Here is a 25203-nt window from a genome sequence, read left to right as displayed (position 1 = left end):
ACTAATTAGAGCTGAACTGCACTGAAATTAAGTAAATATGAACAGACCCTTAATAAATATGACAAATAATCATTATTTTTAACTTTCTTATTTCTTTAATAATCTCAGTAAATCATCATACATAAGTACGCCATCATCATTTAAGAACGGAGTACATGCATACATAGCTTACACACTAAACCAGAACTTATATGACAAATTGACAAGACAAAAATGACCAATGTGATGTAAACAACAGGTGTTGTTTGTTGGACAATATATTTCCATATTTATGAAAATCTTAATTTAACAGCTCATTTGATTGAATCTAACTTCCTAAGTTGCTAACAAAGTTTTTTATCTTAATTAATATGGGTCTACTCTGATGGCCCATTACTAATTAAAGTAATTATTCCGTATAACTCATTAGTCAAAGTACACTATGTCTAAAGCTGCTCAGTTCTTACACTTCGACTACTTTGATTTTAATTATTTACCCTTCAATAACACTATAAAAGTAGTGTTCTAGACTTCTAGGTGTCAAAAGTCTCAAAACTCACCCGACCCAAACTGATCTGACCCGACCCGACTTAAAAGTAATTAGCACGATTTTACTTCAAAGTACACCCAACCTAACCCGACGCTATTGAACTCAACCTAAACATTCAAATTGACACCTCTATGTAGTACAACACTTTGACTCTATGTAGTACAACACTTTGACCGTGTGACTGAAAAAGTTTTGGTAGAGTTATAACTAGATAATTTGAATATATGGTAAATGTTCATTTTGATAAATTAAAAAGGAATCAAAACTGCTTTCTCTTTTCATTTCAATTGTCAGCTCTAAAACACAAACTAATTAACTAAATAATATCCCGTACCACATATACGCTATATGAAGTATGGTACTATACAAAGGAAAACTATGAGGAAAAAAAAACCAACTAACAAAACCAGACTATCAAAATTTCAAGCTCACGTTGCTACAACAGTGAAGCTTATCTCTGCAATGAGCCAAAAAACCATACATTACACTGACTTCCGGGACAAAGAAGCAGCAGATTTGATTTGGATGTCCTTGGTGTATATATTTGTCAATGCAAAGAGCAAAAGCACAAACACAACTTGCGCGCTCATTATACCAAAGTGACTGATGCTGTTACCAATTTCCATCCAACTTCCAGTATTTCGAACCTGCTCCATTGAAAAGTTTTGTCATCAGTGAAGTTTTGGCCATTCATAATAGTGGTAAACATCATTCTTTTAGCTACTTTCAGAAATCAGGATATCATAGCAAAATCACAGATGCATATTACCAAGAGTTCTCACAACTAGTACTATAAGACTTAGAGCTAGCAAAAAGTCGTGTCGTGTCGTGTTCGTGTTTGGTCTCATGTCAATTTCGTGTTATTCACAAAATCTATCAAAAACTATGTAAAATGTAGGATAAATGAATAATTTGACCACTTTATCTAAACGGGTCGTGTTTGGGTTGGTTTCGTGTCGTGTCGACTTTGTGTTTTCTCTCAATAACTTCGTGTTTGTGTCGTGCCAACACTTGACAACTGCTTGACATTTGACAATCAGTCAGTCAAGGAAGAGATTCAAATTTATCAACCAAATGAAGATGGCTTAAAGCAGACAACTGATTTTAGCATAGTTAACAGTTGAATGGCCAAGCAAGCATGTCGCCATTTCAGCACTATGAAAAGAACATTCAATTAGTCACATCAGCCACTAAAAAGATTGTACTATTGTAGCATAGTTAACAAGTTGAAAAGCATTAATCTTTAGGGTATTGTTGGTATCAAATATGGCTTTTGGGAGCCTTCAATCGATTTTTAACACTTTATTATACTACCAGATTTGCAAAACCTTCAAAGGTTCAGCTTAAAAAGTAATAAAATTTGGTGGTAAAGGAAGGAACCAAGTATCAACTGCATATGAGGGTTACCAAGGGTAAGAGGAAAATCAATCTCATTCATATAATAAACAACAAATAAAATAGAAGAAAAGGGTCAACGGGTGACATACCAGGAAGAAGAAATGGATAGTCATGACGTCTGAAAACAGTATGACAAGAAAATACAGTCCCAGACGTGGGACTCGAATCAGTTTGGTTATGGCACTGAAGGCACAGCTGTGTACAAGATGAGAATTATCAGTGCCTGAGCAGAATACTAGACAACAGTAAAGCAACAAAATAAACTTTATTTCAGTATTTACAGCTCCAGCTTGGAAGGAAATAGCTAATTATGCAATCCTAAAGTCATGCAAAGGTTCATTTCGATACATTATCAGTTGACAAAGTCCAAGAGGCTTATTTTTTTCCATGAAAATTTCAATTATACTGAGCACACTTTATAGTTGGCAAGACCAATTTACAAAAGGTTCACTATTACCAGATCTGCTTGATAACGAGCAGGTCAAATGTTCAAAATAAATGTTTATTTGTGAGAGAACGAATTCTACCATCACAAGAAAAAATATGGTCATGTACTACCATTTAGAAAATAAGAAAGTGCAACCAAAACATGATGCCCTAAGATAGATGGGCCAAGTTTTCATAAATTAATATATAAGCCTAATTCAAACCATAGAACGATTTCAAAAAAACATTTACTATGGTACTGCTATGAATAAATTTGTGGTCTTGTACCCTGCACTCCTGCATATTGCACACTCTAAAGACAACAACAATCATCACAGCAACTAAACTATCTTCACCTTTTTTTTTTTTTTTCACATCTCAAAAGAGTTGGCACATATGCAACACTGTCATGAGTCATCACGGCCAACAAAAAACACGACCAAAAACAGGAAGGCAGCAAGACATATTGCACATAGAGCTGTTGGAAGAATGACTTACATTACAAGCATGAAGGGAATAAATAGCTTGAAAATCAGAAGGGCTGCCATCAAGAAAGGCTGCAACACATCAATGTTAGAACAGTTTGAAAAGCAAAGTCAAGCAATTTTAAGGGTTCATTCCTTCACTTACACTAAAGACGGTGATGAAGCGGTACACAGATGATATCTCAAAACTAGCGATACTTGCAAAGTTTCCGGTGCCAAAAAATGCAACATTGAACAAGACCATCTGGACAGTAATCATTGCTCATGTTACTAATGGTAATAAAATTCAAAATAGAATGTAAACTTGACCAAATCAACTGATAGGTCATGTAATAGAAGACACTACAGCAAACATACATACTAAGCCATAAAAACCTTTCTTACTGCTTTAAACTGGCATGCAAATAATTTAGGGCAAGCAACCAAGACAAAGTTACTTAGGGCCTGTCCAAATTTAGTTGACTGAGTTGAGCTGAACTGAACTGATTGGAGCTAAAACTGAACTGATTGGAGCTAAAACTGAACTGAATAGAGCTGAAATGAATATCTTATGAGAGAAGGAAATTAGGAGCTGATCTGAACTGAACATAACAGATTGGAGGGCTGAAGTGAACTGAATTAAACTCAGCTGAGGTGAACTGAAATTAAGCTGAAGTGAACAGGTACTTCACCTGAAATGAAGTGTTCCTAATTAAGCTGAAGTGAACAGGTACTTCACCTGAAATTAAGCTGAGGTGACATGTCAGGTTAGCTAATGAAATGAAGTTGAGGGATATACTTGCCAGTCATAACTCACAAGTATATGATACAAGAGAGCTTCAGCATTATAAGAGTTAAGAAGAGTTAAGAGTGATTTTGAGCATTAAGGGCAAGGTGATATTATCTTACAAAAGTTTAGATCAACCCATGAATCTGTGAAGCCAATATATCTTTACTTGAAGGTTCTCTAATTTGGTTGGATAACCCAACTGTTTTTTTTATGAACTAATAAACTACTCAACATGTTGTGATTTAAAATATACAAGCAATTAATTGAAAGTGTTCCTTCTCTTGCCCATCATGGGCACTATGAAAGTGGATCTACTTTGTCTACAAAGTCAAGTCCTTGTATATACCAAAAAAATGAGGCCTCTAGAACTACAACAAAATTGCATAGTCGTAGAAGCAACAATGAATTTATACCAATGGTGGATATTAACCAAATGCAAGACTCAATATTACAATTTAGGATTTTCGGGAAAAGTAAGGAAATGATAATATAGATAGTATTAATCCTAAGTTTAAACTAAAAGAATGGCCATTACTTTACATATTTATTTAGAAAATCTGAGCTAGAACAAGATTTAAGGCAAATTTGTCAAAAAAAAAAAAAACCTTTTAAATGCACCATTTTGCGAAAAAAAAACCGTTAAAAAGCTTTTTGGCAAAAAAAAAAACCCGATTTTTAACATTTTGGCAAAAGGGAACCGATTGTGAATTTTTTTTGTTGAAGACAACCTAATGCCTCTAATTCACTTAATTAAGCACTAATTTTTTTCTAATTATTCCCTAACTCTCACTTAGCCATGTATTAATTAACTTAATTTATAACTAAAAAAAAAAGCCAAAATCCACCACCCCCACCACCAGCTAGCCGCTCCCTCCTTTTCCCCCTCCCAGGCAACAGCCCCCTCCCCTCCACCGAGTCGCTGCCTTGAACCCTTTACTCCCGGCGACCAACCTCAGCTCGACCTCCCACCCACAATCTTCGAATCTACCTCCAATCCTCCCAAACTCAACCCCACAATCCACCCCTACCACCATCTCCTACCCACCCATCGCCACCCTCGCATTCCGCTCCTTTATCACCCGCCTCTCTGACCAAGTCAAAGACGGCTACTGCCTACTCCCAAGGCCGTCCTTGGACAGAACTCGTCGACCGCTCCGCCTTCTCCAAACCCCAATCCCTCTCCGAAGCCCTCACCCACATCCGCATAAGGGGGTTTGTCGGGATTTCTGGGTTTGGGTTTAAAGAAGGGGGAGGATTGCAGCGGGGGTAAGGGGGAAAGGGGGAAAGGGAGAGGGCCCGCCGGCGGTTCAGGGCGGCGGCTCGGTTGGGGGGAGGGGGTCTACTGCCACTCTGCCAGAGGAGGTGGAAAGGCTGGCTGGTGGTAGGGATGGTGGCTGGCTGGTGGTTTTTATTATTATATTTGTTTATAAATTAATTTAGTTGTTAAATGACTAAGAGTTAGATAGTAATTAGGAAAAAATTAGAGCTTAATCAAGTGAATTAGAGGCACGGGTTGTCTTCAACAAAAAAAATTAAATTTAGGTTTTCTTTTGCCAAAAAGCTTTTAAAAGGTTTTTTTTCGCAAAATGGTACCTTTAAAAGGTTTTTTGACAAATTTTTAAGTTTATTTTAAGAATCCAAGCTAGAACAAGATTCAATAAAGCTTAAAAACAAAAGTAAACAAATGTAAATGACCATATCACCAGAAACAAGTTCATGAGCATATACAGATTGAGCACTTAGTTATCTGAGCTAGACTACTTACTAATCAAGTTCTGCATTCAATATTTCAATAATTACGATGTCTCCTCCATTGAAAATTCTTATGGACAATTTGTACCCAACTTAAATTAAATACAAGACAATAGCATAAACCCTCTTACATTTAATGCAGGACAATAGCATAAAAAAGGGTATAGATGAGAACAAACAATTAAAAGGTAAGTCTCAAAGTACACAGTGAAATTTTTGTTTTAAAAAAAAACCATACTCTTCATCAAACTTTATACGGGGAAAAAGAAAATACAGTGAATAAAGGTGTCGTGACAATGCACATCATCCATTAGGCAAGGAGAATTTGTTTTCATAGTCAGCTTCCAAAGCTCCCAACCATCTGGAAATGAATACTAGAGGGGCAACAAACAATCAAAAGACAAACCCCTCAACCTTGGTTTTACAATCTAATTCAATAATTTTTCTCCGTCCATATACTCGATAAGAGAACTCCTACCCTACCCCACCCCCCTCCCCCAACCCCCTAACATAGTGACCGTGTCCAAAATTGTAGACAACCATGTAACCATATCTAATACTTTTGTCTAGATTTGAAGCACTGTAGGAATGGGTACTTTTTCTCGTAATAGAAACTACTATATATGGACTCATCTCCTTTCGACTAGCAAGAAAAACATCATTAAAAACATTAACTAAATGATAGCACATAATGATGCTTTGGTCCTATACTCCTATAATAGTAGTAAATTTTATCATACACTAACTGCTACTCCCTTCATTCCTTAAAGTTCTTCTCATTTTGATTGTGCGCATTTGTCAATGCATTACTTTGATTATAAATATCGTTAGTTTCACATTAGTAACATATATGACAATACAATATTAATAAATTACTCATTGAGACAAATAAAAAATATCCAACATGAAAATATTATATTGTATATATTGAAAGTAATTTAGAAGATTCCCTCATCTTATGAATAATGTCAAGATTCCAAATAGGAAGAATAAAAAGGAACGAAGTGAGTAGCAATTACTTTGTATATCAAGTAAGTTATGCTACCAATAAAGGTGTAGCATTGCACACATATTCGACTTTTGATTGATAAAGCTTCACAAACATAATGGAAATCAATCAAAGCCTTAACCCCCATAAGTGGGGTCGGCTACATGCTATCAAAAGTGCAAGGTGGAGGGGATGCACATTGTTTCAAGAGAGGAGAGATGTAGAGAGTAATTAAAGGGGAATCTACATGATGAGGAGAGAGATAGAGAGAATCCTTGGCCAATTAAGTAATGGCACAATTAATTTGCAACTTACAAAAACTAAAAAAAAATTATATATATGCATTATATATATATATATATATTTGTATATATGTATATATATATATATATATATATGTATATGTATATATATATATATATATATGTATATATATGTATATATATATATATATATATATATATATATATATGTATATATGTATATATATATATATATATATATATGTGTAGATATGTATATGTATATGTATATATATATGTATGTGTAGATATGTATATGTATATGTATATATATATGTATGTGTAGATATGTATATGTATATGTATATACATATATATATATATATATATATATATATATATATATATATATATATATATATATATATATATATATATATATATATATATATATGTATATATGTATATATATATGTATATGTATATATGTATATAATATATATACATATGTATATATATATATATATGTATATATGTATATATATATATGTATATGTATATATATATATGCCATGCAAAAAGGCTGGCTGTCTTGCCTGTCTATTACTTGAATTAGTAAATACCTTAAAATTTCTTGATAAACATGAAGGTTATTGACTTACAAAGATCAAAGCAATTCTTGCATCAGACAACTCCAAAGATCTATCCCCATTCTCAGTAGGGACCTCTTCAACCACACTATTTGAAGAAACTGAATATCTTCTCGCCTTACTTAAATAGAGAATTGTATTTTCAAATAGTACCCATGCCATAAGTACTAGACCAAGTGCAGCATAAAACAATGCTTCATAGCTACAATTTTAAAAAGTTGGAAAAATTAATTACTGCTTCCAAACATGGTTAAGCACAACAAGTTGACTACAGTACGTTTCATTGAAAAAAGCATTACCCAATTGATAAAAGCAAAAATGCTGGTGCAAATCCAAGGAAAATGGACGTTAATCTAGACAAAAGGCAAGGTGCTGAAAATAAGGGGAGAATCATTGAAAATCCTATCAAGAGAAACATGAAAAGTGTTAGCATAAGTCTCGAGGCCAAAACACCTCTAGAAAATTCAGAACAGTAATATGTAAATAATTAAAAATTAATTGAGGGACAATCTTTTTACAAGTATTTTATTTTTTGAAAGGAATTGAGAGACAATCAATTACAAGTAGAATATATAAAAAACTTCAGTGTATTAATTGCAAAACTACTATTACAACTAGACTTAGAAACACTAATCACACAGTAGCTAGAAGAAAACAAATAAAGTATTAATCTACTACACCTTGTCCAGAAAGAAAGTAAATGTAAATGATTTGTCTCATTATACAAGAATTGGGCAAAACAACTTTAGGAGATATCAGCTTGAAATGGCAAGTTTTCAGAAATATACTACTCCCTCCGTATTTATTTAAGTCAAATGTTTTGACTTTTTGCACTATTCACCTAATCCAGAGTGACTAATGTTAGTGATTTATATACATAACAAAAATTATAGTATTGTGGGTACTTGATGGAATTGTCTCAATGAATAAATTATTAATATTCTATTGTTATAATTTTAACTTATAAATAGTTATAGAAAAATGGTCAAAGTTTTGCATTAGCATACGTGCACATGAGAAACGTTTTATTTAAAATAAATACGGAGGGAGTAATATTTGGAGAGAATTTCATTTCTCGGAGAAGAAAGTATCAAGTTCGGAGATAAAAAATGACAGCTATATACAAACATCAAAGTTCTAATGCCATTAATTTTTTTCTTCTAATGTTCAAAGTATCAAACTAATTAAGTGGGTCATCATTCTACTATATTGGTAATATATTAGTCACCTCAAATTTAAATTACTCCCAGCATATCAGTAATATAAGGTCACCTCAACTTTAAATTATTCCCTCAATCTCTTAATATTAAGACACATTCCTAGTTTTCTACTTTAAATCATCCAAACTTCAAATAAAAGGCCACTTTCATGATTTAGCAAGTTAAAGTTTGGAAATTGGACTTCCTCACTTCCTGTACTATCCTTAATAAACAAAAAAAAACACAAAGAAACAAGAGATGCAGAATTTTAAGCAATGAAGAAATACAATGATACACATTCACTCAATCACTTAGGAAAAAACCCAGTTAAATTTGGCTTAGTTAAGGACGGATGCAGTACAAAGTTTAGTGCAGACCCATTTACTACAGACCTGAGAAAGAAGAGAGTGGAAACACTCCTTTTTCTTTTCTTTTTTATCCCTTTTTTCATCAGTAGCAGATCAAGAAAAATCTCCTTATGGATCCGAATTCCTTAAATACATACGAGTATAATGAAATCAAAGCATAATCCAAAATACAGATTACAACTTAAAATTTGGGTTTAATTTGTAATGTACAAAAAAAAAAAAAAAAAAAAAAAAAAAAAAAAAAAAAAGAAAAACAACTTCCGGAATCACTAAACAGTAAACACACACAACGAAATCAAATAGTGTAATCCAAAGTAGGCGTGCACATATTACACAAGTTACAATTAAATTCGATGACTCTTCATGTTTTGAAAGCAATATATTACATCATACTTAACTAGAAAAAAAAAACCAATACATGTGACAAAATCCAATGTCAACACAGGGAGCTTAGGGAGAGAAAGTGAGACAGAGAGGAAGATGTAATTAGGCTTTGTTGGTATTTTGGGTAATGTTTATAGCCTAAAGAGGATGCTAGGCATAATCAAGCTTGCGGCCATTGATATACTATGTAGTGCTCCTACTGCTGGGCTGCTAGAAGTATTATAAAATAAAATTCGTATTGATTTTCATCTAATTACTCAAAATACTTCAACTGAACACATACTGGATCTGCCACTGCTTTTCAGTACTTTTGGGCTCATGACTCAAGATTGCAGGAAAGGATGAAGATGAAAGAAAGATCATACCTGCCACAAACCAATTTGTTAACTGATGAAATACAAGTAATTCTTGCTTTTGAGTTCTGTGTGATGTTGATAGAGAGAGCATCACTGATGATAAACCCACCAAAACAGCCTATGTTTTATGAGAGAAGAAGCATCAGGGGTCTGTTCATGTTAGTCACCAAGGAGAAGAAAGAACCTGGTGAACAAATTTTTATCAATGGAACTGACATTACTATAACAAATATCTATGTACCTGCAGAGGAAAAAGCATTGGTAACTTTGGCTTGGTCAATTCAGGATTTATGATGTTCTGCCAATATTTATTCTCTCCGTAGCACAGTTCTAGCCATCTTGCAGCTAGTCCAATTAAAATAATCAAAGCTCCACTAACAACACTGTAAATAAGTAAAACAGACATCAACATCATCTTTTACCTCGTAATCAACAAGTTAACCCAGGTTTCTGATTCCAAATTTGATTGTCAAGATTTATTAAAGTGAATTTCTAAAATATTAAAGTTTAGATCCTGTTTTCAATAATAAAACATTAACATATTTGCTACAACCATATACTATACAAGGATTATGGCATCATATCAAACAAATACTATTTTTATTTCCAATTAACGTATCTGCAGTTAAACATGCCAAAATTGAGTATTTGTCTTAATATTATTCAATATATATAACTAAAAGTTTATCTCGAATCAGACATACAAGTTCAGTTAACTACTACTTATTCTCATAATTATTTTATTTTGCTTTGAATATCCTCTATCGAGTATCAATATAGCTTTCTTTTAACCATATACTTCCTCCATCTCATTTTAGTTGACAAATTTCCTTTAGGCACGTTTTCCAACGCATAATATCAATTGTAATATCTTCAATTACCTATAACTAAAAATCACAAAATTTTGATATTTGGAAAATTGAAACAAATGTAACAAGACCACATACACACCCCATACACACACACGCAAATGCACAAGCACACTCCCACTCACACGTGAATACAAACGCGCGCACGCTCGCTCATAGAAGGAACCGAGGAAAGTGGTGGTAATGGAGAAAAGCCATTGCCTGGAAGGGATGGAGAGAGAAAGAAGCGGGATTTTTTTTTTTTTGTTAACTTTAATTAACAAAATTAAAAAAATAAAATAAAAATAACATTATGTTTTAAATTAAAATAAAAATATGGTGACCCAAGGATTAGCAACCGGTTGGTAGGCTGATCGGTTGCTAGGGGAATATGAGTAGCAAAGGTTGGATTATTCATATGTAATAAAAAGTAGGATTATTTTCGAGAACTAAGCAAAGGTTGGATTATTCAGAAATTATCAAAAAGTAGGATTATTTTGGATAATCAAGCAAAGGTTGATTATTTTTGTTGAATTTTCCTAAGTTATCATTTTTTGTAAAGGCTATCAACATTCTAAATCTCAAAAAATTATATTAAATAACAAAAAATAAAAGCTATGTTTCTCTGGAAGGAAGGTCGTGTTTAATGGGAATGTTATACTATAAGAAAAAGCGCTAAATTAACAATTAAAATATACACTTGCATGTTTCGAAAGGTTGGAGGATAAATATCCACATATTTTCTTAAGTTTCTAATTTTAATAAACTGACTTTATATGGTAAATATGGTGTCTTACATGGGAATACGTTGAACTCAGTATGTCTCATTCTCTCCCCTTCCTCTTTCCCCAAACGCAGATTTGGTGAAAGATTATCTTTAGCAATAATACAAGGCAAGAATGGTTTAATTGGCAAAGTTAGAAACACACACAAGGCTTTAGATGGAACCAAATAAAAATAAATAAATAAATAAATAAATCCAAAAAATAGATAAGGATGTGAGAAAAAAAACTTACACTAAGAATGTATTATCAGGAATTTCTGCAGGCATCAATGTGAAAATTGATAACGACCAACATGATACACACACAAATCCTGGTATCCATGATTTCCACGGTATTGCACGATAAAGATATAAGGGAGCTACACTGCCAACAATTAGGAAGCACCAGGTGTACAGCTTCCTTTCTGTAAAGCTGTGTACCTACACAAGGGGCAAACCGTTCAAAGTAAAAATTGTGAAGTTTCATCGTTTAAAATTTCAATGAAATAGCATGTTCAATTTGTTTAGCTAAAACCATACCAGAAATTCAAGAATAATCAATGACACAATGCCATACGCTAGAAGTTTGACAAAGTAACCAAATTTCTCCTTCTGAAAGCTTCTTAGTAAAGCATTTAAAAACTGGTATTGACTTAAAATTTGTGTCCAAAGGAAAACAGTCATTGCAGTGTAAGCATGATAGAGAGGAGGAGAACGCTCAACAAGCAGTATTATAGAAAATGCCCCCATCAGCAAACTTCCAAGTATATAGACCTGCAAGAAGAAATATAGTAATATTATTACATAAAAAGCAGCAAAGAAGGTTATTGACATCGTTAACAGATGGAAATACAATTATTCTTATAGATAAACTAAGAAGAAAATAAAGTATGACGTTTTAAGCCAAGGCATTTGGAATACTCCAAAATGCATGACATAATACAAAACAAGTTAAATGCTTGGATCGATAGACATTAGAGCAGCATATGTGTTGAATGTTGAGTAATGTTGACAGTCGGAAAGCGTAGGAACTCAGTAAATATATATATCATTTTTTTTTTTAAATAACAATCTACTGAAAGATAGTGTCAATACAAATAATATGATGCTTTTTCATACCATCTAGTGAATTTAATGCAAATAATATCAAACGATCAAAAAACCCAAGGGGTACCTAGCATTTCAATCAACAGAAAACAGCAGTAACAGGACTTGAAATAAAGTGACAAAGCCTAAATTCATCACAGATAATATCAAAGCTACAAATTAATTTCTTGCAACAAGGGAAATAATCACCAAAAGAAATATTGAACAATAAAAAATTTTCTGAGTTTATTTTGCTACATTTAAGCCATACAACTAAAACTTAGCTATGGATTATTCTCATAGACACTCCTAATTGTTCAAGTCCTTGAAGAAGTTACTGCACAAGCTGATTGTTTGATACATAAAATCAAAATGGATTTGCAGACATAAGTAATATTTAATGGAACACTAAAACATTGAGAGTATGTTTGGAAGGAAACTAATTGATTTCAATGAAATTGTTTGTGTAGAGAAATTTAGGGATACAGACGGACAGTTCTAACTAAAGTTAACCATGCTGAGAAAAGAACCTGCCATACTGCAAGGACTATACTCTATTGGGTTGTTATTGTAAAGCCAAGCTGAGTAATTTAGCAATACAACTGACTTTCAATCTATTTAATTGGGAAACTACTCTGAAATCTTGATGGAATGATAAAATTCAACACAAGCTAAGTGACTTATTTCTTTTGTAATTGTTAGTTTTCTTCACGTAAAATATTTCACATCAACACTCTTTCTTTAAAATTTGATAGCGTCCTTTTCTACTGACACATATCAGTTTCTCGCAAAGAGTAAGTTTTACATGAATAGACATCAGTTTTACATGACACATATTAGTTCCTCACAATATCTTGATGGAATGGAAGTAGAGTGCTCTAATAAGTAAATTAAAAAATTAAAAATAAAAAACAATCACAACTCCAAAAAAATGGAATACATTCTGCAGACAAATTACGGAAGTAGAGTGCTCTAGTAGTAAGAAAAAATATAAAACAATCACAAATCCACAAGAACGGAACACATTCTGCAAGTAACACAGAAAATTGGAGAAAAGAAACGAAAAACAGGCAATCATAGGCATGTATTTTGTACATACCTTTCCCGTCTTTTTGTCCACTTGACCAACTTCCTCTCTGTACATTATCTGACCAGGCAAGCTAGTATATGATTGCAGCACATGGATCACTAGATAAAATATCCAACCAATATATCCAAGAATCACTACTGTCATGAGCATCATCCAGTCATAGGTTTGAAAATAATGAAGTCCTTCAAGCGCCAGTTTTCTGAGATTTTCAGATAGTTCCATCGCACTATGATAATCTTTAGTAGAGATAAGGTCTTCAATTTTATCCAGCATCACTGAATAGTTGGCTAGAGGCTTGAAAGTCTTAAAAAATAAAGAATGCGACTGTTTAACATCTATTTATTGTCAAGGAAAACAGTACTACCCACTAGATGTTACAGTCTACTGCAAATTCATACGGAGCACAGGAAAACATGAACAATTATACCTACAGGTTAGTAGCATTAACATTCAAATATAACAACACATAATTCAGCAGCGATAAAATTACAAACTAAAGAATAAAAAGAAAAAAGAACTATGACAAGAACAAAATTTAATAATCCTTGCAGTAGTTGTAGCAATAGAATTACATCTCCTCTGTTTATATGAGAATATGAGATGGATGGTCCTAGACACATTGCACAAATTGAGACAAGATAAATTACAGTGACAGTCCGGAACCGCAAGATAATTTAACGTTATATAGAAATATCTCATGGATAGCCTGCATACGAAGCTTCCTAAACCCTTTCCCTCCTGTATAAGGCTAAGACACTATCATCTTATATTGATTGGCAAATTAGGTCTCAGCTTGTAGCCCAGTAGAAGACAAGGAAAGGCCTGATTCCAGCTTGTAAGTTTAACTCTTCACCTATTCCTAAGAACTCATATATTACAGCAATCACTTTTAAATACACTAAGGGGGCATTTTTTTTTTTTTTTTTTTTTTTTTTTGAAGATTTTAGGTATGAGGTTTGGGTTTGGAATGATGATAACTCATAACGTATGTTTGTTTTAGAGAATTTCGATTTTTAAACACATACCTCAAACCCACAAGGTATGGGTAAGAAAACCGGGGGGAAGGGGGGGGGGGATTGTATGGCTCATACTACACCTCTAGGTATCAAATAAAAAGGGGGGGGGGGGGGGGGAATCATTCCTGACCATCAACCAAACACAAGGTATTAAAAATCAAGTTCCAACCCTATGCCATCGTTTTTCATTCTTAATTCAAAACCCATACTCACACACTCTCTACCATCTCTTGAAATTCTGAATATGAGATTGTTGGATAATAATGGGAAAATTGGAAATAAATTTTTATTAACTTTAATTCTCAACACCACAAAATCAGCTACAACAGACTGACTTATTTCTCAGTATTCAGCATATGAAAACACCACTATGCCAAGTAGTTCTATCACTTGCTTTGTAGATCCAGTATTCATAAAATATAGTAAGAAGCTCTTTTATTTAAGAATACAGGCAGCTAGTATAGACAACTTATCTCCTAGTATTAAGTGAAACATAACATCACTAGTTCACTACGACAAGTAGTTCTACTATTTTGTAAACAAAATAAAAAAGTCTTCCCAAAAATAAGTAAGCTGTTATTTTCTTGAGAAACAGGTCGAGATAACTTAGACAAGAAACAATATAATACGTGCAGAAAATGCAAGAATATTGACATGGAAAGTATGAAATCAAAGCAAAAGGATACATGACTTGCGGAGAAATTGGTTTAAAATTTGTTTGGTATTAGCAAGCACAGCTTCAACTTCGTCAGCCTGGAGTGGAATAAAGTTACATACAGAAATGACAAACAAACAGATAACATCTGTCATACTGTTAAAGTACAGTGAAACAAACAATCTCTGAGTATACCTCATTGAAGTCAACGTAATCAAGAGGTAAACTTCCAACTGAGTTTACAGGACATGACTGACCAAGTAGAGTGGACTGTTAAGAAGACAAACAAGAAATGAGAATAATACAAATAAGCTATAAATAAATAAAGAGGAATCAAACAGATGATCAAAGAAGATAAAACAACCATCAATGGCGAAATATCGGCCTGATTGACATCTACCCTCTCTATGCCATCAAGACCCCACTCATTTGGTGTCGGTGTGTCATGAGAATGCTCATCAACAAAACGGAAACCGCAATCAGAATGGTTGCTTGAGTTAGGCCTGAGAGTTTTTATTCCTGCTCCCCAAGCAACAAGGGGAGTATCAGTGTTTGAAGGATGTCCATCCCCATGACTACCTAAGCATCAGCTTCAACAAGTCAAATGAAAAGCATAAGCACAAGCATATCAGATTAGAGTATGCATCATATCAAAGTTATTCACTTTGCTGGAATTGCAGCTTTTGATAATCTAGCATGCCTGATCTTTTATTTACTTCCTGGTTTGCCTACTCATTAACCAGCTCATTAAAGTTCAGTGTTTGAAATCCTTGAATTCATACACTGTACGGAGCAGTAGGCTGGAGTGTACGGGAGGAAAGAAGTGTTTTTTGTGGAGATTTAGGTATAGACACATCATCAACTCAGGCACAGCTACTGTTATTCTAGATTCATGAACCACCAATTAAAGTCAATTATACTCTTGTCCTTTAATTTACCAAGAAAAAAAAAAAAAAAAGAGATATTAAGGCTTATGTCATGATATCTACTTCAGTATTTCAAATTTTGCATTAATATTGGTTTCCATATAGGTTCCTCCACAAAAAGACATAAGGAAACAGCTGAGTCATCAGTCCAAATAGAAAGAAACACAATTCCATAGCATTAGTCTACTATCATTTATCACCATCATCAATAGATATTGTACTTAAATCCTGAACGCTTAGTTGGATTTGTTATTGAACAAGATAACCGCTTAATTTCACAACTATAGCTAGGTTAAAGTTTCACATTAATAATGTTAACATTTAGATCCTCTGATCACAAAAAGTCGATAATGACGGATTTTTCATGTCTTTGATTTAGTGAAGATCAAAATCACAAGGAAAGATGGAGATTTTACGATAGGAAAGTTAGTGAAGCCCCAAAGGGAGGCTTTATTCGAACTTTCCGCGTTCATTGACAAGTTATTTGTTTTTCTCCTGCGGGGTTAATTGAAGAGATTAACTGTTTGGGAAATAGAGTCAGCAGAATATCAGAGGAGTTTCAGCTCAAATAGCCAACTAAGTGAAGCCACATTGTAATTGAACTAGATGTCTTGCCTGAGGTTATTTTCTTATTTGTTGGTGTGAGTTGATTGCAAGTTAAATTAAATACAAGATTGAATGTTTCAATGGTATTGTACTGCTCTCTGTCCTACTATAATGAGAAAAGGATATGAAAGAGGAGAAACAAACTGCACAACAGTTGATGGCTTTTTGGGTTTTAGTTTAGCCGTCCATTCTTGGAAGTGAACTGGTGAACAAACTAATCACTCCGAGAATCAAAACAGACCACCAAGCAATTTGTAGCTGTATCGGGAGATTAAATAAGGTCTAAGGCTCTAAGCACATTCTGATATAATATTGATAGCAATATAGATAAGGAGGGACATGAAAGAAATAAGAACACACAAGATATGATCGAATTGGCACAGCTCCTCCATCCAGTCTCAGATCCCATTGCTTTCGATCAGTCGCTCCTTGATAGACTTGTAAAGTGCTTTATCTCGTGATATCAATAATCGGAATTTCTTAAAGGTAGTTTACTTGCTTACTCGAGAGAGTAAGGTAGTTTTTACTTACTTGTTAGAGTAAAGGGAATTCGCTTATAAGTCCAAGACTAGATCCGCAAGCACGGGGATATCAGCTTACGTATGTAGTCGCTTATTAAAGAATAAGGAAAGATGATCTATTGGCTCACAATTTTTTGAATGAAAGAACGAGGCCAGCGGGCGTACATTACCAGCATTCCAGGGTTTGGGTTAAGCCCAGGGTCTTATCAGTACGTGTTGAAGCTCTAGAAGACCGATCTCCTTAAAGAGAAAGATGAGTAGAAAGCCTCCAATGAAAAATCAGCCATGAGGCGGGCGGGGTTCTCGTAAATTATTCTATAGAATGGGCCAATATCGTTCAAGCCTAGAAATCGAAGTCTTTGCAATGGTACTCTTATATTGTATCGATGTCTTTTGTACATCATAAACAATTAACAAGCTTCCTATTTATTTTTTGGTGTTTAGAGAGCTACAAGGGCGGGTGATGAGAATCGATCCCAAGATCTCTTGGAATCGGGAGGGGAGCTCTAACCACTTGAGCTATCCCTCACTCTCACAAGCTTCCTATTTATAATTGTACATAACATTACTTGTAATAAAAAGAAAACTACTAGTCCCTCCATTCCACACTGTTGGTTAAGTTTGGTATCGGTTATTAAGAAAAGATGATAGTGGAAAGCAATGATTAGATGTCACATATCAAGATATTAAATATTTGTTTTGGGAGTAGATTAAAAAATTGGTAATTAGGAATATTTGCTTTGGGAGTAGGTAAATTAGGTAAATGGGAATAGTTGCATTGAAAATACGTAAATATGAGGGAAAATGTGTAGAAAATTTATTTCATTTAGGAAACCATGGAAACATAACCAACAATATGGAACGGAGGGAGTAACATTAATAGTTACTTAACATATAGTGTATGTAGAAGGTGTTACAACCACCGTAGCAAATGGATGTTTTATAGATTACTTCACATTGTTGCACCTATTTTTCCATTGCTTTTGTATCTTTTGGGTTTAACAGTCAGTCGCTATGGACAAACTGCTCTAAATCTAATAATTCAGGGCAAACAAATATCAAAACCTGGAGTCGGAGAGACTTTAAACTCAAACAAAGGGTAAAGGGAATTGCTAAGTTATCAATCAAGAACCAACTAAGGGAAATCAGGATTTTGTGTAATAGATTAACCCAAGAAAGGATATTATTTGTCTAGTATTATTAGGATAGAGCCTTCAGCCTTAGTATAAATAGAAATAGAGGAGGAAAGAGAAGATAGGTAGAAATTTGTAATGAGGGAAACCTTTGAGAGTCATGGCCTAAAGCCATTGTTGGAGAGTTGTGAGCTACTCACTATTGGAGATTAATAGCCTTAAGCTATTAAATCTATCGTTTGTAATCCTTCCACCATTATCAATCAACACTAAAGCTTCCATTTTTATTTATTCTTCATATTCAATCAATTTACGAAAAATCAGATTATATAGTTCACTCAAAGAATCAGCATTTTCCTTTCTATTTCCTGTTATCTGTGTGAGTTAAGTTAGCAGCAAGCTCAGTTCATTACATTTTGATTCTCATCCTGTTCCCTTGTTCCAGTAAGCCTCTTTATATATAAATTAAAATATAAGGAAATGAAGAAAACAAAATATAAAGCAGATGGAGAGGAATAACATAAGAAACAAGTTTAAAGAGAAAAAAAATTGAGTCTCTGACCTTTGTCACTCATCCCATGGTCTGCTGTAAAGATGTATGCAGTCCGATTGTCCTTGAAACGATCCTCCATTAGATTATAAACTCTCTCAGCAATGCTGTCCACAACCTTAACATTATTGAGATAAATAGAAGAGAACGGGCGATGAGCATGACCATTTGAATCACAACCCAAAAGGTGCAGAAAAATTGCGATGTTGTCCTGCTTAAGTAAGTGCTCCAAGTTCTGGTCTTCCTTGGAACTGTTCAGAAGGTTTTGAAATTGATCAAAGGACCATTCATCCAAAAATGATGCATCTGCATAAATACTAACATTTAATCAAGCATATTCATGAATATCCAAGAAGCTATAACAAAATAACAGTAAGACAATTCACTAGTCGCAGGTCAAAGTGAAAATTCAGGCACATAGACAGAGTCACAGAGCCAATCTCAATATGTTATCCTATTGAATAGATCATTGCTCTCCTAATAGATATTGAGTTGAGATAATCCAAATATCTGACTTCAACCTCTCCCAACAAGTGTCAAAATGGGAGGCAATGTTGTTGTAACTTCAGCAGACATAATATTAGACCTTTACAAACATTTAGAGTTCATTTTGCACAAAAGTACCTGTTAGAAGTAGCTCCTAACAGATAACCACAATAGACATATCAGAACTTTATCCAAACTGATCTATAAGTGTAGAGTATGTACTCATCAGCTCACATATAGTACATCTAACCATTTGCCAACCAGAAACTACAAGTGACATATTCAAAATAGATAGAAAAAGTACCAGTGGCAAAGTCCTCAAACTCATGAGGATATGTTTTCCACGTGCTGTGCGGCAACGCGCCACAGAATATTGGCACAATATCAGGGCTGCCGTATGAAAATGTATGACGGCTGCGGTTAAATACTGAATCAAATTCAACTGGATTAGCCTTCCACCCTGCATTAACGAACAAAACAGATTAAGACATAAAATGGTGTCTGGATATTGTGGAAGCAAACTTGCAAATTTTACCTTGAAAAACAAATTGATCAATTTGAACAAGGGAGCAAGTTCAAACAAAAGGATGACGGATATTAAGTAAGTACCTTTTGTTACAGCACTAGGATCTTCATAAAAACCAGCTATAATAGAGACATGTCCAGGCCTTGACTCTGTTGGAGGCCTAGCATGGGACACACCCCAACGCCCTCGTTCTTTTATCACGCTTCTAAGGAAAGGTGCTCGGTAATTCCCTTCCTCATCCGGCTCATAGAATTTGTCAGCTCGCAAACCATCAGCTGCCATGTTCATTATAAGGGTTTCCAACTTTCAATTTACATAATGCACAAACTGATAGTCATTACTCATTAAACCTCATGTAGTGTTCCAAACCCTTACTATTAAACACTCATTTGGTTTCACAACTAGAATTTAATTGACAAGCATAAAACTGCACTTTTATGATGGAAGCAAGATCATCAACACTCAGAACATATTTCAAAGCATAAATAAATGAACCCACTTCAAAATTAATGCAAACCCAAATCATAATCTCTAACAACATTAACAACAATGCATTAAAAAAACAGCTAATGATTAATCTAGCATTTGCATTGTAGAAGCATAATTATCTACATTCAACATTCATCTGTACTCGAACAATAAATTGTTACAAACCCCAGATCATAATTCCTAACAACCATCATTATAATCAAAGAAATGCTACTCCAAAGTAAAAATTAAAGCAAACCCAACTCATATCATCCAACAAAAAATCAAAACAAGCTATAAATCATCAGATTAAAGGGTAAAAAAATAGTAAGTTACCAACAAGAAGAACGAGGCGTTTAGCAGGAGGAGAAAAGCGGGGTTTGACTGGATCCATGCCATGAACAATTGGAGATTTGAAGTAAATATCGAAAATGCTTAACATATAAACAGCATGAAGAACAACTCCCAGAAGTACTAGCCATTTCTCTCTCCTCTTCACCCAAGTTTTGTTAATTTTGGTTTTCTTCCTTAATCTCATGCTTTCTTCATTGCTCACATTGTCACCCAGAATACCATCCCTCCTCATTTCTCTCTTATTCTTTCTCTTGATCTTGAATTGGGCAAAAGGTGTTAGGCTTCTAAACAAGCTTATTAGTTGAAGCTCGTCTTTGCTCTTTCCTCTAAGGGGGTGTTTGGTAAATGGGAATTGAGGGTGGAAATGTGAATTTAATCCCAAACAAAATATAAATCTCTTGTTTGTTAAATGGGATTAAAATTAAAGAAGGGAATGAGATTGGAAATAAATAAGGTGAACTCCCACCATTATACTCCCTCCGTGTTTTTTTAAGTGATACATATTGACCGGCACATAGTTTTAGGCAATTTAATTGACTTAAATAAAATAAGAGGTAAGTGGGATAGTGGAGTATTAAAAAATTGTTAAACAAAGATAGTGGGGGTTAATAGTTTATTGAAAAGTAATATATGTGAGAGGAAAGATATAATAAAAAAGTAGTAGTGGGTTTGGGTTGGGACCATGAGAGGAGAGAGATATAATATTTTAATGATTGTTTTGCCAAAAAAGAAAATGTATCACTTAAAAAAACACGGCCGGAAATGGAATATGTATCACTTAAAAAAACACGGAGGGAGTATTAGAGTATAACCATCCATTGCCCTCTTTGGGAGGTCATGAAGAGAGAGAAAATCCAAAAAAAATCTATCTATCTATATTATACTATATACTAAAAGTAATCACCGAAGGGATCGGACACTTGGCATAATTTAGTGAAACAATTTCCCTCCAAAACTTAATATTGTTTTAATAAATTATTATTGGAGGATATATTTTGGGAAATTATTAGGATATATTTATTTCCATATTTTATGCTTAGTATATATTTTATGTCTAGCATGATATCTTTTTGATATCTTTGATTATTTCCTAATTCTATCGGGTTAGGGAACGATGTATTATTTATTGGCCATAGTCATCATCTATGTAATTCAAGCAATTGAGTTTATTCAATTTATCAAATTCTCTCTATACTTTAGCATGGTATCAAGAGCAGGTTAAAATTTCTTGTTTTTTTTTCCCAAGCTCATAATATGGCCGGGGATGATGAAACATCTCCTATGTCACCCCCTCTCACACGTGCGGTTTCTGGAGTCCAGGGGGGGAATATTCAGTCCATGGTGTTTCAAATGCAATTACGGGATTTCTTGGTAATGTTAATGTCCCCGATAATCGTTTGAATGGAAAATTTGATGCTACCTCTTGGATTATTGACACAAGGGCAACTCATCATGTAACCGGAGACAAATAATGATTGTTTGATACGCAGTGTCTAGAGTGTCCTGTTGGTCTTCCCAATGGTGACACCGTATTGGCTTCTTTAATTAGTTCTGTTCGTTTGTCGGACAAGTTTATTCTAACCGGGGTTCTTTATGTTCCTAATTTGAGTTGCAATTTGTTTTCTGTGTCACAAATCATCGATGAGATTAATTTTATTGTCCAATTTAATTCTTATATGTGTATTGTACAGGATCAAACAAAGGAGTTGATTGGAACGGGAGCTAGGAGAGACAGACTATACTATTTTAGCAATTCAGATTCGGTAAATCATGTTGATGTGCGTGACGCAAAGTCGACTTTGGAATTGTGGCATCGTCGAATGGGTCATCCTTCCGAAAAAGTGGTTAAGTTAATTCCTCATGTCTGTGGCAATAAACATAATCTTTCTAAAGGTTGTGAGGTATGTGTGCGTGTTAAACATCCTAGAGATAAATTTCTTTTGAGTGATGGTAGAGCTTCTAGGATTTTTGAAAAAATACATTGTGATTTGTGGGTCCGTATCGGCATGTTTCTTCGTGTGGAGCTCGTTATTTTTTGATAATTGTTGATGATTATTCCCAAGCTGTGTGGATTTATTTGTTGGTGGATAAAACTGAGGGTTTTTTTTTAATGTTTTTAGCATTTGTTGCAATGGTTGGTAGACAATTTTCTCAAACCATTAAGGTTGTGCAAAGTGATAATGGCACTGAATTTAATTGTTTGCATGATTATTTTAGTGCTACTGGAATTATTTTTCAAACCTCTTGTATGGGAACTCCACAGCAAAATGGGAGAGTAGAGAGAAAACACAAATACATCCTAGAGGTTGGGAGAGCTTTGAGATTTCAAGCAAAATTACCTATATATTTTTGGGGGGAGTGTGTTCTTACCGCAGCTCATCTCATTAATCATACACCCACACTCTTACTACAAAATAAAACTCCCTTTGAAATTCTTTTCAATAAACCTCCTTTGTTTGATGCTATTCGTACCTTCGGATGTTTATGTTTTGCTCATAATCAGAAAACGAATGGAGACAAGTTTGCTAGTCGAACTAGAAAATGTGTTTTTGTGGGTTACCCCTTTGGGAAAAGGGGTGGAGATTGTATGACCTTGAGTCAAAAGTTTTTTTTGTGTCTCGTGATGTAAAGTTTGTGGAGGGTATGTTTCCTTTTGCTAGTCCGGATGATGCCAATATAGAACCCATGATTGTTGATCAAAATTGTGATGTGCATGATGATTTTTTGGAGTATGATGTATTTGATGAGAATGAGGTGATTATTTTGATGAGAACGTGGTTTTAAATAATGAACAAGTTCCCCCGATTAATGAGCGGCAAACCCATCACACGGAGGAACCCGCGGCTGCAGGGGAATCCGCGGCTGCAGGGGAATCCGCGGCTGGGCAACTTCAACCGGAGGTCTTGGGTCAAGGCCATGACATGGCTCCCTTGGGTCGTGATTTTCGGGAAAAAATTCCCAATGTTCGTCATCGTGATTATGTGACTCACTCAGTTTTTGCTAAAAGTCCTTCTCCGTCCACTCCGTCTCCAATCCCTCCTTTAGGTACACCTTACCCTCTAGCACACTATATAAATTGTGACATGTTTTCTGTGAATTATCGCAAATTTCTTGCAGCTGTTGTTTTGGGAAAGGATCCAAAATCCTTGAAAGAAGCAATGAAATCCGAAGGTTGGCGACGTTCGATGAAAGAAGAAATAAGGGCATTGGAAGATAATGGAACTTGGACATTGGAGCATCTTCCTCCCGGCAAGAAAGCTCTAGGTTGTCAATGGGTGTATAAGACGAAATTTTTGTCTAATGGTGATATTGAACGTCTCAAGTCTCAAATTGGTTGTTTTTTGTAATCATCAAAGAGAAGGTATTGATTATGGTGAGACTTTTGCTCCGGTTGCAAAAATGACTACTATTCGCGCTTTTCTTGCTATCGCAGTTTCAAAAAACTGGGAGATTCAACATATGGATGTTCATAATGCTTTCTTACATGGTGATCTTGAAGAAGAGGTGTACATGAAATTACCTCCAGGTTTTAAGAGCTCGGATTCGAGTTTGGTGTGTCGTTTGAGAAAGTCTTTGTATGGGTTGAAACAAGCTCCGAGATGTTGGTTTGCAAAGCTCACTACAGCTTTCAAAGGGTACGGCTTTATTCAATCTTACTCTGATTATTCTCTTTTCACATACACTAAATGCAATGTTCAGATTAATGTCTTAGTTTATGTTGATGATCTTATTATTTTTAGGAATGATTCCGCTGCATTAACTGTGTTCAAAGCTTATCTTGGTGACTGTTTCAAGATGAAGAACCTTGGTCCTTTGAAATATTTTTTGGGTATTGAAGTTGCTCGAGTAAATCAGGTTTGTTTTTGTGTCAACAAAAGTACACCTTGGATATTGTTTCTGAAGCAGGGCTATTGGGTGCGAAACCAAGTGGTTTTCCGATTGAGCAAAACCACAAGCTTAGTCTTGCTAGTGGTGAGTTAGTTGAGGATCCTAAGTCTTATCGTAGACTAGTAGGGCGGTTGATTTATCTCTCAGTGACTAGACCAGATTTGGCATATTCGGTTCATATTCTTTCTCAGTTTATGCACGAAACTCGGATTGAGCATTGGGAATGTAACACCCCCGATTTACTAGCTAATAATAAACAATAAATAAAGAAAAATAACAACCTTTAAATAAAATTGCGGAAGCATACACCTAAATCGAAGGTATTACCGCCACACTCGACAACCTGTCAAATGTTAAGGCTTACAAAATCCCAATAATTACAACCCATCTAGGTGAGCTATTTATACAACTTTACAAACTCGATATAAAAACACTAATCGATCACTTGAGCTCCTTTAGCTACGATCACTTGATCAACCTGCTTAAACAATCTTGACTGCTCACCATTAAGGACAAATTCCAAAATAGATCGTCGCAGGGCCACCATAAGAAAAAGACATGGCCGCAAACACAAGTAGCACAACAAAATAACACACACGTCAGCAAAAAGCTGAGTAATCACCACATATCAGAATATATAGTATAATTGAATAATAAATATTACTAGCTCAATTAAACAATGTAGTTCAAACTACATTACACATTGTACTCTAAAAATAACCTTTATCAACTCAACCTCGA

The 25203-nt window shown here is 34.5% G+C and overlaps 1 protein-coding gene across 1 annotated transcript; it reads right to left on the bottom strand.

Annotated features, from left to right (window-relative positions):
* Positions 1 to 759: 759 nt before the first annotated feature.
* Positions 760 to 20900, bottom strand: LOC145594878 (uncharacterized). Its single transcript, XM_081651224.1, has 18 exons — positions 20557 to 20900; positions 19836 to 20027; positions 19531 to 19686; positions 18753 to 19046; positions 15369 to 15583; positions 15200 to 15274; positions 15036 to 15102; positions 13343 to 13668; positions 11698 to 11931; positions 11411 to 11598; positions 9788 to 9929; positions 9556 to 9664; positions 7539 to 7641; positions 7252 to 7441; positions 2984 to 3082; positions 2852 to 2910; positions 2017 to 2122; positions 760 to 1176 (listed from the first exon to the last, which is right to left on the bottom strand). The coding sequence occupies exons 1-18, from the start codon at positions 20804 to 20806 to the stop codon at positions 1012 to 1014; spliced, it is 2970 nt and encodes a 989-aa protein (XP_081507350.1). The 5' UTR covers positions 20807 to 20900; the 3' UTR covers positions 760 to 1011.
* Between the last annotated feature and the right edge of the window lie 4303 nt (positions 20901 to 25203).

The sequence above is a fragment of the Chenopodium album genome, chromosome 19 (genome assembly GCF_948465745.1).
Source record: "Chenopodium album chromosome 19, dcCheAlbu1.1, whole genome shotgun sequence".
NCBI lineage: Eukaryota > Viridiplantae > Streptophyta > Magnoliopsida > Caryophyllales > Amaranthaceae > Chenopodium > Chenopodium album.
Note: the sequence above shows the minus strand (reverse complement) of the source record. Positions and strands in the feature narration are given on the sequence as shown.